The sequence below is a fragment of the Anolis sagrei genome, chromosome 4 (assembly GCF_037176765.1).
Source record: "Anolis sagrei isolate rAnoSag1 chromosome 4, rAnoSag1.mat, whole genome shotgun sequence".
NCBI lineage: Eukaryota > Metazoa > Chordata > Lepidosauria > Squamata > Dactyloidae > Anolis > Anolis sagrei.
In genome coordinates, this window is record NC_090024.1 from 79,962,194 (window position 1) to 79,976,141 (window position 13,948).

Sequence of the window (13,948 nt, forward strand, 5' to 3'; positions counted from 1 at the left end):
TGGAAGGATTATTTGGCTTTGAAATTAAAGGACTTTTGAGTTATGAACAGATGGGTGAATTAATGATTTAAAGAAAATAACATTTGCATTTTAGGCAGATTTTTGTCTAATCTGCTCTTTAAAAAGATAGCACGTAACGTAAATCTTGAGATAATGAAAGGCATATTAATTCTGTAAGACCAAATCTGTTCTGTTTTATACAACTTATTCAGCTGAACTAAATAAGTTCAGCTGCTTATTCAGCTGAGCTTATTCAGCTGAGCAACTGAACTTGCTGGCCAAAAGGTTGGCAGTTTGAATCTGGGGAGCCGAGTGAGCTCCTGCTGTTAGGTCCAGCTTCTGCCAACCTAGCAGTTCGAAAGCATGCAAATGTGAGAAGGTCAGTAGGTACAACTTCTGCTGGAAGGTAACAGCATTCCATGCAGTCATTCCAGCCACATGACCTTGGAGGTGTCTACGGACAGTGCTGGCTCTTTGGCCTAGAAGTGAGATGAGGGTATAGGGTTACAGCCTGTGTTGGACAGAGTTACACTCCCCCTGAAGACGCAGGTTCGCAGTCTGGGTGTGATCTTGGACTCATCGCTGAGCCTGGAACCCCAGGTTTCAGCGGTGACCAGGGGAGCATTCGCACAATTAAAACTTGTGCGCCAGCTACACCCGTACCTTGGGAAGTCTGACTTGGCCACGGTAGTCCACGCTCTGGTTACATCCCATATAGACTACTACAACGCTCTCTACGTGGGCTTGCCTCTGAAGACTGCTCGGAAGCTTCAAATGGTCCAACGAGCGGCAGCCAGGATGCTAACAGGAGCGGCACTCAGGGAGCATACAACTCCTCTGTTGCGCCAGCTCCACTGGCTGCCAATTTGCTACCGGGCACAATTCAAAGTGCTGGCTTTAGCCTTTAAAGCCCTAAACGGTTCTGGCCCGACCTGTCTGTCCGAACGCATCTCCTCCTATGAACCAGTTAGGACGTTAAGATCGTCTGGGGAGGCCCTGCTCTCGGTCCCACCGGCTTCACAAGCACGCCTGGTGGGGATGAGAGACAGGGCCTTCTCAGTAGTGGCCCCCCGGCTGTGGAACGCCCTTCCTACAGACATTACATCGCCCCCCTCCTTATTGGCATTCAGGAAGAGAGTGAAGACCTAGCTCTTCAAACAGGCTTTCAACTAAGCAGTGCAATTGATTGATTACTGGAATATGGATTAATGGACAACGAGATCTGATGCTGATTCTATTGATGAGATGTGATGGATTGTTGTTTTCCTGTATTGTTGTATTGATGTTCTGATGTGAATTAATTGATATTACTGTTTTAAATGATTAATGATTTTGTACGCTGTTGTTGATACTGGTTGTTAACCGCTCTGAGTCGCCTGATGGCTGAGAAGAGCGGTATACAAGTGAAGTAAATAAATAAATGAGCACCATCCCACAGAATCAGACACAGCTAGACTTAATGTCAGGGGAAAACCTTTACCTTTACTATTCAGAACTCTCCTAGTCAAATAGCAAAATGCTAAAATCTTTGCAATTTATAATGGCTGGTCCTGCTTTTATTTTTTTTTAAATGTGAGAAGTAGATCTTTGGTTAAATGAAATTAATGTTCTTTTTTTTTTTTTGAAAAAATACTTCAGAATAAGAACATAAAACATAGTTTTCTTTAGTGGTTCTTGATTGTGTATGTTTTTATAGGAAAGCATCCCATGTTGTTGCTTTCTTGACATGAGAGTTGTACTCACAGATGTTAGCAGAGATGCAAGATAGATACCACCCACCAATAAAGATTTGATGATGTGGCAAAGGATTCTTATGTCTACAGTTATCTTTCATTGAAAATTTTGGGTGCAGTAATTTTAAATGTTTAAAAGCAAAATTCTAATCCCAAGATTTAGTTTATATCCTTCCAGTGAGAACACACACACACACACAAAAAGAAAATGATCTTTTCACTCTAGAATAGTCTATCACAATATTTCTTTTGACTCCCCAGGGATGAGTTATTTCGCCAGAGTCTTGCAAAACTAAGAGAACAAATAGTTAAAGCTAATACCCTAGTAAGGGAAGCAAACTTCTTGGCTGAAGAAATGAGCAAGCTAACTGATTATCAAGTTACACTGCAGATCCCTGCTGCTAATCTGAGTGCCAATAGGAAGGTAAGAAAACTGGTAACTGGTGGCATTTTGTATAAGCTCTTAACAGAAAAAAAGTTGTTTGGATTCAGAAATATATTTAAGGGAAAGGATAAGAAACAGTTGGGCACATTAAAAAGTTTGAGTCAAATAATGTATTTTTATTTTATGTGTTTAAACTTTTCTATATTACCTCCCATCTCTCAGGGGCTCCCAAGATCTCCAAGGCAATGAATAAATAGCTAAAAGATTACAGAGATAAAAATATTTTTAAAATATGCATTTCTCTGGGGGTTTTTCTGTATCTGTTAGCTTGTACAATCTTTAATGGTACATCTACAGTAGAAACAGCATTCTTTTCTGTGCTGTTTTCATATATGCAGAGACAGGTGTGGTATAGTTTTATGCTGATAAAAATCTAGTCTTTATTTGTTTAAAATATATAATCTGGGCTTTACTTTAGTAGGACTGATGTCTAATTGATACGTGCACCAAGGTGACATGGTGCATCTTTCACAGAATTACAGTCTGATGGCAGCTGGGATATTATTTGTTTGAATCATGGACGCCTTCATGTGCAAGGGCAGAAAGCCAGTATGTTAGAGTCACCACTTTTTTCCTGCTGATGTGTTGTTTTCATATGTAAGCAGGTCTTGTTCCATATCAAAGAAATACTTCTATGTGTGAAGGAGACAGTAGGCCCTGGTGTGAAATAGGCAAACATATCTCATGGGGGGCTGCTGGGGAGTGGAGTGTATCAAAGGGCAGGGGCATGCCTCTGTGAGATTCAGACAGGATCTTGAACTAGCACTGACAAGGTGAAGTTGACATGGGCTCAACTCTTGGCTGATTTGAAATCCTCTTGACTCTAATGCCCCCATCTTTTTGACAACACCATTGTTAAGACTCAATGGGAAACTCTGAGGCTAAAATTCAGATGTTTCCAAAGGCATATGCTCTCATTGTCTTGGTCATAATCCATACTGGCAGCCCCATGAGACCCAAGAATTATTTGTCAGAAATATTTAAAATTAACTAGGTATTTTTGATTGCAAAAATGTGAGTCAGGTACTGAAAGGGTTAAATAGCTGCAATGACTCAGCAAAAGCTAACTAAGTGTGCCTGTAGCTTAGTATGCCTCAGTGTTAGTTGCCCTCAGTATGAGAGAAGCCTCAGTATGAGAAGGCTCCAGTGTTCAAGAGGCCTCAGTCTAAGAGAGGCCTCATTGTGAGGTAAACCTCAGTATTAGTAGTCCTCAGTGTGAGAGGCCTAGTGTGAGAAGGCCTGGTCAGAAGAAGCTTCGGTGAGCGAAGCCCCATGTTGAAGACCTTGTGTGTGAAGCTCCAGTGTGAAGGCTGCTGTGTGTAAAAAGCTACTATGTTTAACTCCTGTGTAAGATTGGTGAGAGAAGAAGCTCAGTGAGAATAAAGCTGTTTATCTGCATGAGAAAGAAGGCCAGCATAGAAGCAAAGAAGGACATATAAAGAACTGTGTTATGGAAACCTTGCTCTTGTAAATGGTGCAACCATATTATTTTGTTATAAAGAAAAGCCTCATAAGGAAGAGATAACATTGGTCTGTGCGTTTTTGTTCTTTTTACCACTTTTGGCTACTGGTCATGCTGCGGCTAATAAGTTACCCTCATGTACATTTATGAGGAGGGTCTTTTGTTAATAAGTTTCTCAACATTATTTACGGGTTCCTGCTCTACACCTTATTCTTTTTCCCACTTGTATTTTCCAGTGGAAAGCATGGTTCTTCCCACTTTATCAAAACACCATTATTGAGGTGCCATTTTTCTCTCTTCCTCCACCTTGTGGCCATTCTCTAATCCCCTCCTGGCAGCCATTTTCAGCCTCCCATTCCCAGTGGGCATTTTGACCCAAGTTTTCCTAATGGGCATTACTTCAGGGCATGACCACTACAAAGCAATAATGAATCTGAAGATAGTTTTGTAAGGTGTGTAAGGTTAGACATCAAGTAAATAAGAGTGATGTGTAGCATCACTGATAAATGGGCTGCAGTGTTGTAGCTGCCGCTGAACTGGGCAATTAGATGCCATTGCCGAATGTTGGATGAAATAATAATTGGCATATGTGTTCCATTGTACTCTAGAACTTACACTGCAAAAATCAAACTTTAAAATGTGTTTTAAGTTCATTTTCCTTTCTTTCTTCAGAGAGGTGCAATAGTAAGTGAGCCTGCTATTCAAGCAAGAAGAAAAGGGAAAGGTACTCAAGTGTGGACCATTGAAAAACTAGAGAATAAATTAATTGACATGAGAGATCTCTATCAAGAATGGAAAGAAAATGCCCATGAGGTACGGAATCAGTTTTCAAGTGTGGCTGAAACGTTCCTTACCAATACTGTCCTTTGAAAAAGAGCATATTTCTGCAAATCCTATTCACTAAAATCTCATGTTAATGAGGAAATCTTTGTCAGACAGCATTTTCAGTTATAGCTTACGTATATTAGTTGATTATCTTGTTGTAATTTAATGGCAATATACACCTTTGATAATCATCTAAATATAATGAGTTCCTTCTAACAACTGTGTGTTCAGCTGTTTAAAATTAATAAATACATTTTGTAACTTATTGTCAGCATATTACTTTTGTTAACATAACATGTAGTGCTTGCATTTAAAAATAGCATGGCAGGTTCTTTATTTCCTACTAACAGTATTTTATTTGTGTCTTCAGTATGATAGTCTTCAACTTACTTATTTTAAAATGGAATAAGCTTGTGGTCCTGTTAATTGATAGTTTTCAGTAGAATATAAAGATGGATTATTTTTCTCATATATTCTAGTCTTAGTATTTTACATACACTCATTGATACTTTTTGCCTTTATTTCACTTGCTTTGTAGAGGTTAAGTTAGAAATCTAAATATGACAATATAGGATGTATTTTATAATATTCAGTATAATGGGTTTTCACATTGTATCATTTACGATTTTGAAATAAAATTTGTCTTTTAAAAAAAAATAGATGAAGAGACTCACTGGAAAAAGAGGTGATCCTTTCTATGAAGCACAAGAAAATCACAACTTAATTGGTGTAGCAAATGTATTTTTGGAGTGCCTTTTCTGTGATGTTAAACTTCAGTACGCCATGCCAATTATTAGCCAGCAGGGAGAGGTAAGTCTCTGATATCTGACTTAATTTGGTTTCTAAAGGTGACACTTTGCCATGAATAGATTGTTGTTTTAGTGGAAGGATTTGTGTTAATCTAGAGAGCTGCTGTTTGCTTGCCTTCTTTTGAGTACTACAGTTGTATCTTCAGGGAGACATGTAGTATTTTATGTATTTTAATAGTTTGTAATGATTTACTGGTTTTAACCTTTAATACTCACATGTTTAATTCTATTTCAGTGTTTATATTTCTTAGGTTTTAATTTATGCATTGGATTGTTTTTAGCATTGTTAGTCACCTTTTGTCTCTTTTAGCAGATAGAAAGTGGGATGATGATGATGATGATGATGGAAATTGAGATTAAGGTGATGATAGCACCTGGTAGTAGAAATGCAAACAATTGATTCTAATACAGTGGTTCTCAACCTGTGGCTTTCAACTCCCAGAAATCCTAACAGCTGGTAAACTAGTTGGGATTCCTGGTAATTGTAGGCCAAAACACCTGGGGACCCACAGGTTGAGAACCACTGTTCTAATCGTTTCTTGATAGTTAATAGATAACAGGAAGTGACCTCACATAAAGCCTGGGAATAAAGAGACATCTTGTGTACAACAGAGCAAAGGAAGTCAACACATCAAGTAATTCAGTTTTTTCTTCGTGTCCTCCGTGAAATGCACACCTATGGGTTCTCCCTGCGCATGTGCAGCAATCCGGAACTTCTAGAATATTCAATGAATTTTTAAATGATTATTTTAATGAATAAACACAAGTCCCGCCCACTCCCCACCCCCCCACCCCCGGTATATAAGCCCTGGCGTGCGCCTGAGAGGTAGTTCCTTTTTCCGCGCCAAACAGGCAGCATCGCCAGGACTTCTCTTAGCTTTTCTTCGACTCTCTCGGACTTTGACTCAGGACTGCTTTTTCGACCAACAGACCTCTCCTCCCCCGACCACGGACCGATTGACGACTCTCCATTCAGGCTAGATGTCTTCCCTCTGTTTTAAAAATTGCTCAGCTTGCGGGGCTAACCTCCCCGAAGCAGACAAGCATTCCAAATGTCTATTATGTTTGGGAGAAACTCACAACCTCCAAACTTGTGAAATTTGCCAAGGGTTTACTTCCAGGGCGCGTAAAGGCAGAGACGCCAGACTTAAAGTGCTGCTTTATGAGCGGGCCTTGGCCCCGCAAACGGCTCCTATCCCCTCCCAATCTTCCCCTGTTCAAGAAACCTCCCAGCCTCCCTCTCCACATGTTGGAGATAGGCGAGATAAGAATCAGGCAGACACTCCCACTGGGGAGCCGCCTAAAAAGAAATCTAAAGCACCTAAACGGACCACGAAGTCTGCTAAATCAAAAGAAAAACCAAACAAACAAAAAAAGGGACGGCAACTCACTGGTGTTCAGCCCTTGAGCCCTCCTATACTACAAAAGGTGCCTTTTCTCTCCGGTTCCACCCTGCAACTCCAGGAACCGCTTCCCACTCTCCTCCAAATGGAGGACCCCTCCCAACTTCCTCCCCTCAAACTCTTAGACCACATGGAGCTGGAACCGCAGCCTACAGCTGACCCCTCCCTCTCCCCTCCTCCTCTCCCACCCTCTCAAAACTCACCCCTCCCTTCACCCAGCCCTCCCCAAAGCCCGGAACCGGATGAATCACCATCCCCTCGGCAGCCTAGCGCTTCGGCGCAATCCACCGGGCACCGCCGCCGCTCGCCATCCCCGGTTCCGCGGCAGCCTACAACCCTCTCCTTTCCCCCGCCCAAGAAGATGCGCACAGTGCCTCCGTTCCATCAACACCCTTATGGGTATCCAGAGTACCCTTACCATATGTACCCTCCCCCTCCTCCCTTCCCCGTTTATCCTTTTTACTACCCACCCCCCCCTGACTCATTCAGGGGAACCCATCCTACACACTATCCTGATCCTAATTTTCCCCAACCCCCACGTGAGCCTCCCTCAGCTACACTATCTCGACCTCCGGATCCCCAAGAGGAGCTGGATCCCCAGACTTTTCCTATAGATCCTAAAATGCCCCCCCATCTGGAAACAGACACAATCGATTTACAATCCACAGATGACACACCAGTGATTCAGGATCCCCAACCAGACCCTGACCCTTCCCCCCAACACTTAGAAGATTTTAAAAATTTCTCAGCTCTGTTGATAAGACTTGCAAAAGCCCTAAATCTGGCCACCCCTGAGCCTTCAGATACTGTTACAGATCCATGCTTTACCTCTACTGAACAACAAACACCTACATCCACTACATTGCCCACACTCCCATTTCTTTTAAAGATTCTAAAGAATACAGGAGTTGCCCCGGCCTTGGTTCCAGCAACTCCTAAAAGAGCAGAAAATTTGTACCGTATTGATCTTTCCACAGCCTCATGGCTCTCTAAGATGCCTAAGGCTAATTCTGTGGTGACCGATGCTCAACCAAAACCTGTACAAAGAAACCAAGCATCCCCCTCTGACAAAGAAGGGAGAAAACTAGATACTATGGCCAAAAAATTCTATTCCTCAGCATGCCTGTTCGCACGCATGGCTCATTATGGGGTTTACATGAGTGTCTACCAATCTACTCTCTGGAACAGGATATCCCCATACCTAGAGTTATTGCCACCAAATGACCAACCACTAGCTAAAGCCTTCCAACAGGAAGCCATCCTCTTAGCCAAATTACAAAAAGATTTAGCAAGAAACACAGCCGATACTGCTGGTAAACTAATTGCGGGATCAGTAGCCCTTCGTCGTCACGCATGGCTTAGGGCTGCGATTCTTTCCCAATCACAACGCTCTCTCATCGAAGACCTCCCTATGGACGAAGCAGGCCTCTTCAACCCTGAGACTGACTCACAGCTGAAACACTCTCATGAGATGAAACAGACAATGTACAAATATGACCAACAACCGTACACTTATCAACGACAGCGTTGGGGCTCCTACTATTATCGCCCTCAATACTACAATAAACCCTATAACACCTCATTCTACAGAGGACGACAACGGCCGTATACGCCCACTGCAACTACAAGACGCCCTTCGCTTCCCTCAAGAGGTCAGTACCGTGGTACCAGACCTTCAAACAACAACAGACGACGTTTTTAGCGTTTCCTCCCCTTCCCCTCCACCCACTCAACAACTCACTTACCTCAATAGATTACAGTCATTCCTTCCACAGTGGCAAGCCATCACCACAGACACTTGGGTCCTCGATATAATTGACAGAGGATATGCAATTGAGTTTCATGACTACCCGCCCGTGGGTAGAATCATCACCACACAACCCTCCCAGACCATATGGGATGAAATCCATTCCCTACTTACTAAAGGGGCGATCTCTCCGATATCCCCACACACATCCAACACCTGCTTCTATTCTCGTTATTTTCTCATAGACAAAAAAGATGGCGGACTACGACCCATTCTGGATCTCCGCAAACTTAACACTTTCATCACCCCACGCAAATTTCGTATGGTCACCCTGCCCAATATACTCCCCTTCATTCCCGAAGGCGATTGGCTAGCAACAATAGACCTACGAGACGCATACTTCCACATCTCAATTAGACATTCCCCCCGAAGGTTCCTCACCTTCTCGGTTCAAAATTATCATTTCTCGTTTAATTCTCTACCTTTTGTTCTTTCCTCTGCCCCAAGGGTGTTTACAAAGTGCATGGCGGTCGTAGCCGCACACCTTCGCCAACAAGGTATAACAGTTTTTCCGTACCTGGATGACTGGATGTTGGCCTGTACTTCAAAGTCTCAATTGTACACAGACATTCATTACACCTTATCTCTTTTACAGGATCTCGGCCTGGTGGTAAATCACGAAAAATCACATCTTCAACCAACTCAACGCATCCAATTCATAGGAGCCATCATAGATTCTACACTCCAAAGAGCCTTCCTCCCAGAAGACCACTTCATGAAACTTCAACAGGCCATTCTCTCTCTCATCCTCTCACAACAGGCCTCAGCATGGGCTATCCAGTCTATACTTGGCCACATGGCAGCTACCACCAGTGTAACCCCCTTCGCTCGGCTTCGGATGAGGCCTCTACAAAACTGGTTCATCAGAACCTTCGACCCACTCCACGATCCACAATCCCGGATCCTTCACCCACCACTCATTGTCCTCCGCTCCCTCACATGGTGGACAAAAGCACGCAATGTTCGCCTCGGCATGCCATTCATACAGCCACACCCATCCATGTCCCTGACAACAGATGCCTCCAACTCAGGCTGGGGAGCACACCTCAAAGGCTTCAAAATCAGCGGGCACTGGCTCCCGCAAGAACTCCACTTCCACATAAATGCACTAGAAATGATGGCGGTGGAGAAGGCCCTTCGAGCCTTCACCCACATCACCTCCGACCAAGTTGTCCAAATAGTAACGGACAACACTGCAGTCAAATATTACATCAACAAGCAAGGAGGAACTCGGTCTCAAATACTAACATCAATCTCGACCCGCATCTGGGAATGGTGCATTCAGAGAAACATCCTCCTCACGGCCATTCATCTACCAGGCCAAGACAACATACTGGCAGACTCATTGAGCAGATCAACAAAAAACAACCACGAATGGCACCTACACACGTCCCAATTCCAGATCATCACACACAGATGGGGGACGCCTACAATAGACCTATTCGCGTCCCCAGTGAACACTCACTGCCCAACATATTGCGCAAGGCTCCGCCCTCACGCATTCCCAGGTTGTCTCGGAGACGCATTCCTCTTCCGATGGACACCGAACCTCGTCTACATCTTTCCACCCCTTCCTCTGCTATCCCCAGTCATAGCCAAGATAATTCAGGACAATACGGATTGCATCCTGATTGCCCCCTGGTGGCCACGCCAACACTGGTTTGCCACACTCCTACTAATATCCAACAGGGAATACTTCCACCTCAATCCCTTACCAGACCTTCTCTCGGTGGAAAATGGGCTCGTTCTCCACCCAGACCTTCCCTCCCTCCGACTAACAGCATGGAGGATCAGACCACATTAAAGCTATCAGACGAAGTATCACGCATACTCCTTGCTGCTCACAAACCATCCACTACAAAATCTTATGCTTACAAATGGTCATTATTCACAACATACACTAATTCAATAGGACACAATCCAACCACGGCACCCGTCCCGGTGGTACTGGACTTCCTGGTTCACCTTTCCAACAAGGGATTTTCCCTCTCCTCAGTAAAGTGCTATATAGCTGCTATATCATCCTTTAGAAGGCAACGTGGCTTTCCGTCCCTTTTCCAGGATCATTTGGTCCAATTGTTTCTAAAGGGATACAAAAATGTCCACCCCCCTGCCTCCCCCCCTCCCCCACAATGGAGCCTAGAGCTGGTACTATCCCAGCTATCAAAGCCGCCCTTTGAGCCCATGGCCTCCAATGATATCTCTCACCTCTCTTGGAAGACAGCATTCCTGGTGGCCATCACCTCTGCCAGAAGGGCCAGTGAACTCACGGCCCTCAGATCAGACCCACCGTACGTGAGATTCCATGATGACAAGGTCGTCCTGCGAACAGATGTCACTTTCTTACCTAAAGTAGTCTCCCACTTCCACATGTCTCAGGACATCATATTACCAGCCTTTTTTCCAAATCCATCCTCCCCACTTGAGGTGGCTCTCCACTCCTTGGATGTCAAGAGAGCCATTTCATTCTATTTGCATAGAACATCCACTCATAGAAAATCACCAAAGCTCTTTTTAAAATACAGGAAAGACATGATGGGGCACCCTGTCTCTTCCCAGGGTATAGCCTCTTGGATCGTCTCTACGATCCGACTAGCCTACCAATTGGCGGGAAAACAACCACCACCTCGGGTGGTGGCGCATTCAACCAGATCTCTCTCCACCTCCCAAGCTTTTTTGCATGGAGTTCCGTTGGACCAGATCTGTAGAGCAGCGACGTGGTCTACACCATCCACGTTCGCATCACATTACAAGCTGGATGTGTTGGCCAAGAAGGATGCAGCCTTCGGCAGAGCCGTACTGTTTTCCTGCGTGGCATGACCCACCTCCAGGTCAGTAGCTTGCTATTCACCCATAGGTGTGCATTTCACGGAGGACACGAAGAAAAAATAAAGGTTGCTCACCTGTAACCGTATTTCTTCGAGTGTCCATCTGTGAAATTCACACAACCCGCCCGTCCTCCCCTCTGTCATGCCTCTTTTTACCATCTATTTGGCGCTATGGGAACTACCTCTCAGGCGCACGCCAGGGCTTATATACCGGGGGGGCGGGGAGTGGGCGGGACTTGTGTTTATTCATTAAAATAATCATTTAAAAATTCATTGAATATTCTAGAAGTTCCGGATTGCTGCGCATGCGCAGGGAGAACCCATAGGTGTGAATTTCACGGATGGACACTCGAAGAAATACGGTTACAGGTGAGCAACCTTTATTTTCCTTCATTCTCCAACCAGTGCTTAAGTTCCCTTCATATTGAGTTAGATCAAAAAGGAAAGGTTTTTTACAGATTATTTAGAAGGATGGTTTTGTATCTTCCATTTCATTTCTAGATGTGTAAATGTTAGTCTAAAAAACACATTAGAATTGTACTTGTTATAGTTCTGGCTCTTATATGTAAGTTGGACTGTTCCAACAATTATTTATTTATTTGCTATATTTATATCCCACGCTTCTCACCTCGAAGGGGAGTCAGAGCAGTGCACATAAAGGCACAGTTTGATGCCATACGATACATACAATACGTATCCAGCTAATAAAAACATATACAATCTGAAAAGAAAACAGAGTACACATTAACACATACATTAAAACACCCAGTAAAACATTTCAACATTAAAATTATTAAAATCACATAATCCAATATCATAGTTCAGATAATTCCTGTTATCATTGCACCATTCCATACTCGCATATGATTTACAGTTTTTCTGTGATTTTTTTGTTCATTTTCTGAATGTGTGTATTTGTTTGGGAGACTTATGCTATACAGTGCCTCAAGGCTTACATCTTAATATTTCTGTATTGCAGGTTGCAGGGCGCCTGCATGTTGAAGTGATGCGTGTTACTGGTGCTGTCCCAGAACGAGTCATGGAGGGAGATGACTCTTCTGAAAACTCCAGTGAAAGTGGAAGCTTAGAAATCATGGACAACAATGGAGAAATTATTCACAGGCCGAAAAAACTCACTTGCAGGGTGAGGGCAATACTATATTACTTTAATATTATAGAAGCACCAGATGTAGTAGTGCAATATTCTGTGTTGCTTTCATATTTTACATTAATAGTAAGTGTTTCTGCAACTGGTCTAGTTTTCATCTGTACTTGCATGAACTTTCAAACATGTCCTTAGAGAACATCACTGTTTGTAATACCGTTTTTACCTTCAGTAACAGTTTTAGGGGGGAAATCCATTTGGCAAGTTAAGTTAACAAAATGAACCTTTAAGAAATTTAAGAATTCAAAGCTGGAGAAACTGCAGAAGATAAATTGTTCTGGTTTTACAAATACCAGTACATATGTGAAAAGTAATTTTTTAAGGTTTATGAGCCATTTACACATAACTGAATACTCTATTTATGAAAATATATTATTATAAATATGACAGCATACTGAATTTGATTTTGTCCAGGTGATAATTAAAGAAGCAACAGGACTACCACTAAATCTCTCAAACTTTGTGTTCTGTCAATATACCTTCTGGGATCAATGTGAGTCAACTGTTGCTGCACCAGTTGTTGATCCTGATGTGCCTTCACCTGTAAGCAAGGATGCCCACTTTACAGTGACTTTTTCCCATTGCAAGGTAATTTTGTTCAGCTTTCAATTATTGTAGACTCCATGAATTACATAGGGTTTTGTTAAGCAAGGAATATTCAGGGGTTGTTTTGCCAATTCTTCACCAGCTTTAAAAAAATTGAACATTTGTGGTCCTTGGTATTTCATATGTAGACTTTAAAAATGTTTCAAAGAGTGGTGGGAGTAGTTGTCAAACTCAGGTGGTTAAGAGGAACAGGGTGAAACAAACTCTGGCTTAGATCACAATCCACAAACAGCATCGTTCTCCATCTGTGGATGATGAAAAAAGCAAGGACAGAATTAACTGTTTGAAGACTGGGGAAAGAGGAGGGACCAGTCCCACATAATGGTAGGGATAGGATGAAATCCTTCTGATAAACAGTAGGTAAAACTGTTCTCTCCTGTGATGGTGATGGGAATGCAAAATCGATATGTATTTATTTATTTTCAAAGTGGCTACAGTGTAGTATAATAAAATAAATAAAATAACATATAATAACAACTAACAATAGCAGGTATCAGATCAGTTACAGTTACAGTTAAAAGCAGAGAAAAGATATTCAGTATCAACACACATATCAGTTATGTGTGTTGATACTGAATATCTTTTCTCTGCTTTTAACTGTAACTGTAACTGATCTGATACCTGCTATTGTTAGTTAGTTGTTATTATATGTTATTTTATTTCATAGTTAGTTAGTTGTTATTGTCTTCATAACCTTTCTTGTCATTAAAAACCGAGCTTTGTACTTTATTTTAAAGAAGTTAACCGCCCTGAGTCCGCACGGGGAGATAGGGTGGGATATAAATAAATTATTATTATTATTATTATTATTATTATTATTATTATTACTACTAAGTTGGTAGTTGTATCTATTTCAGATTTATCA

At 42.5% G+C, this 13,948-nt stretch overlaps 1 protein-coding gene across 10 annotated transcripts in view; it reads left to right on the forward strand.

The window, feature by feature from the left end:
* The window catches only part of KIF13A (kinesin family member 13A), an 84,170-nt gene that overhangs the window by 48,988 nt on the left and 21,234 nt on the right, over positions 1-13,948 (forward strand). For all 10 annotated transcript variants that reach the window (XM_060774874.2, XM_060774876.2, XM_060774878.2 and 7 more), the window contains exons 18-22: positions 1,995-2,157; positions 4,313-4,453; positions 5,126-5,275; positions 12,292-12,456; positions 12,892-13,065. In XM_060774874.2, coding sequence (XP_060630857.2) covers positions 1,995-2,157; positions 4,313-4,453; positions 5,126-5,275; positions 12,292-12,456; positions 12,892-13,065 — 793 coding nt within the window. The remainder of the gene's footprint in view (positions 1-1,994; positions 2,158-4,312; positions 4,454-5,125; positions 5,276-12,291; positions 12,457-12,891; positions 13,066-13,948) is intronic.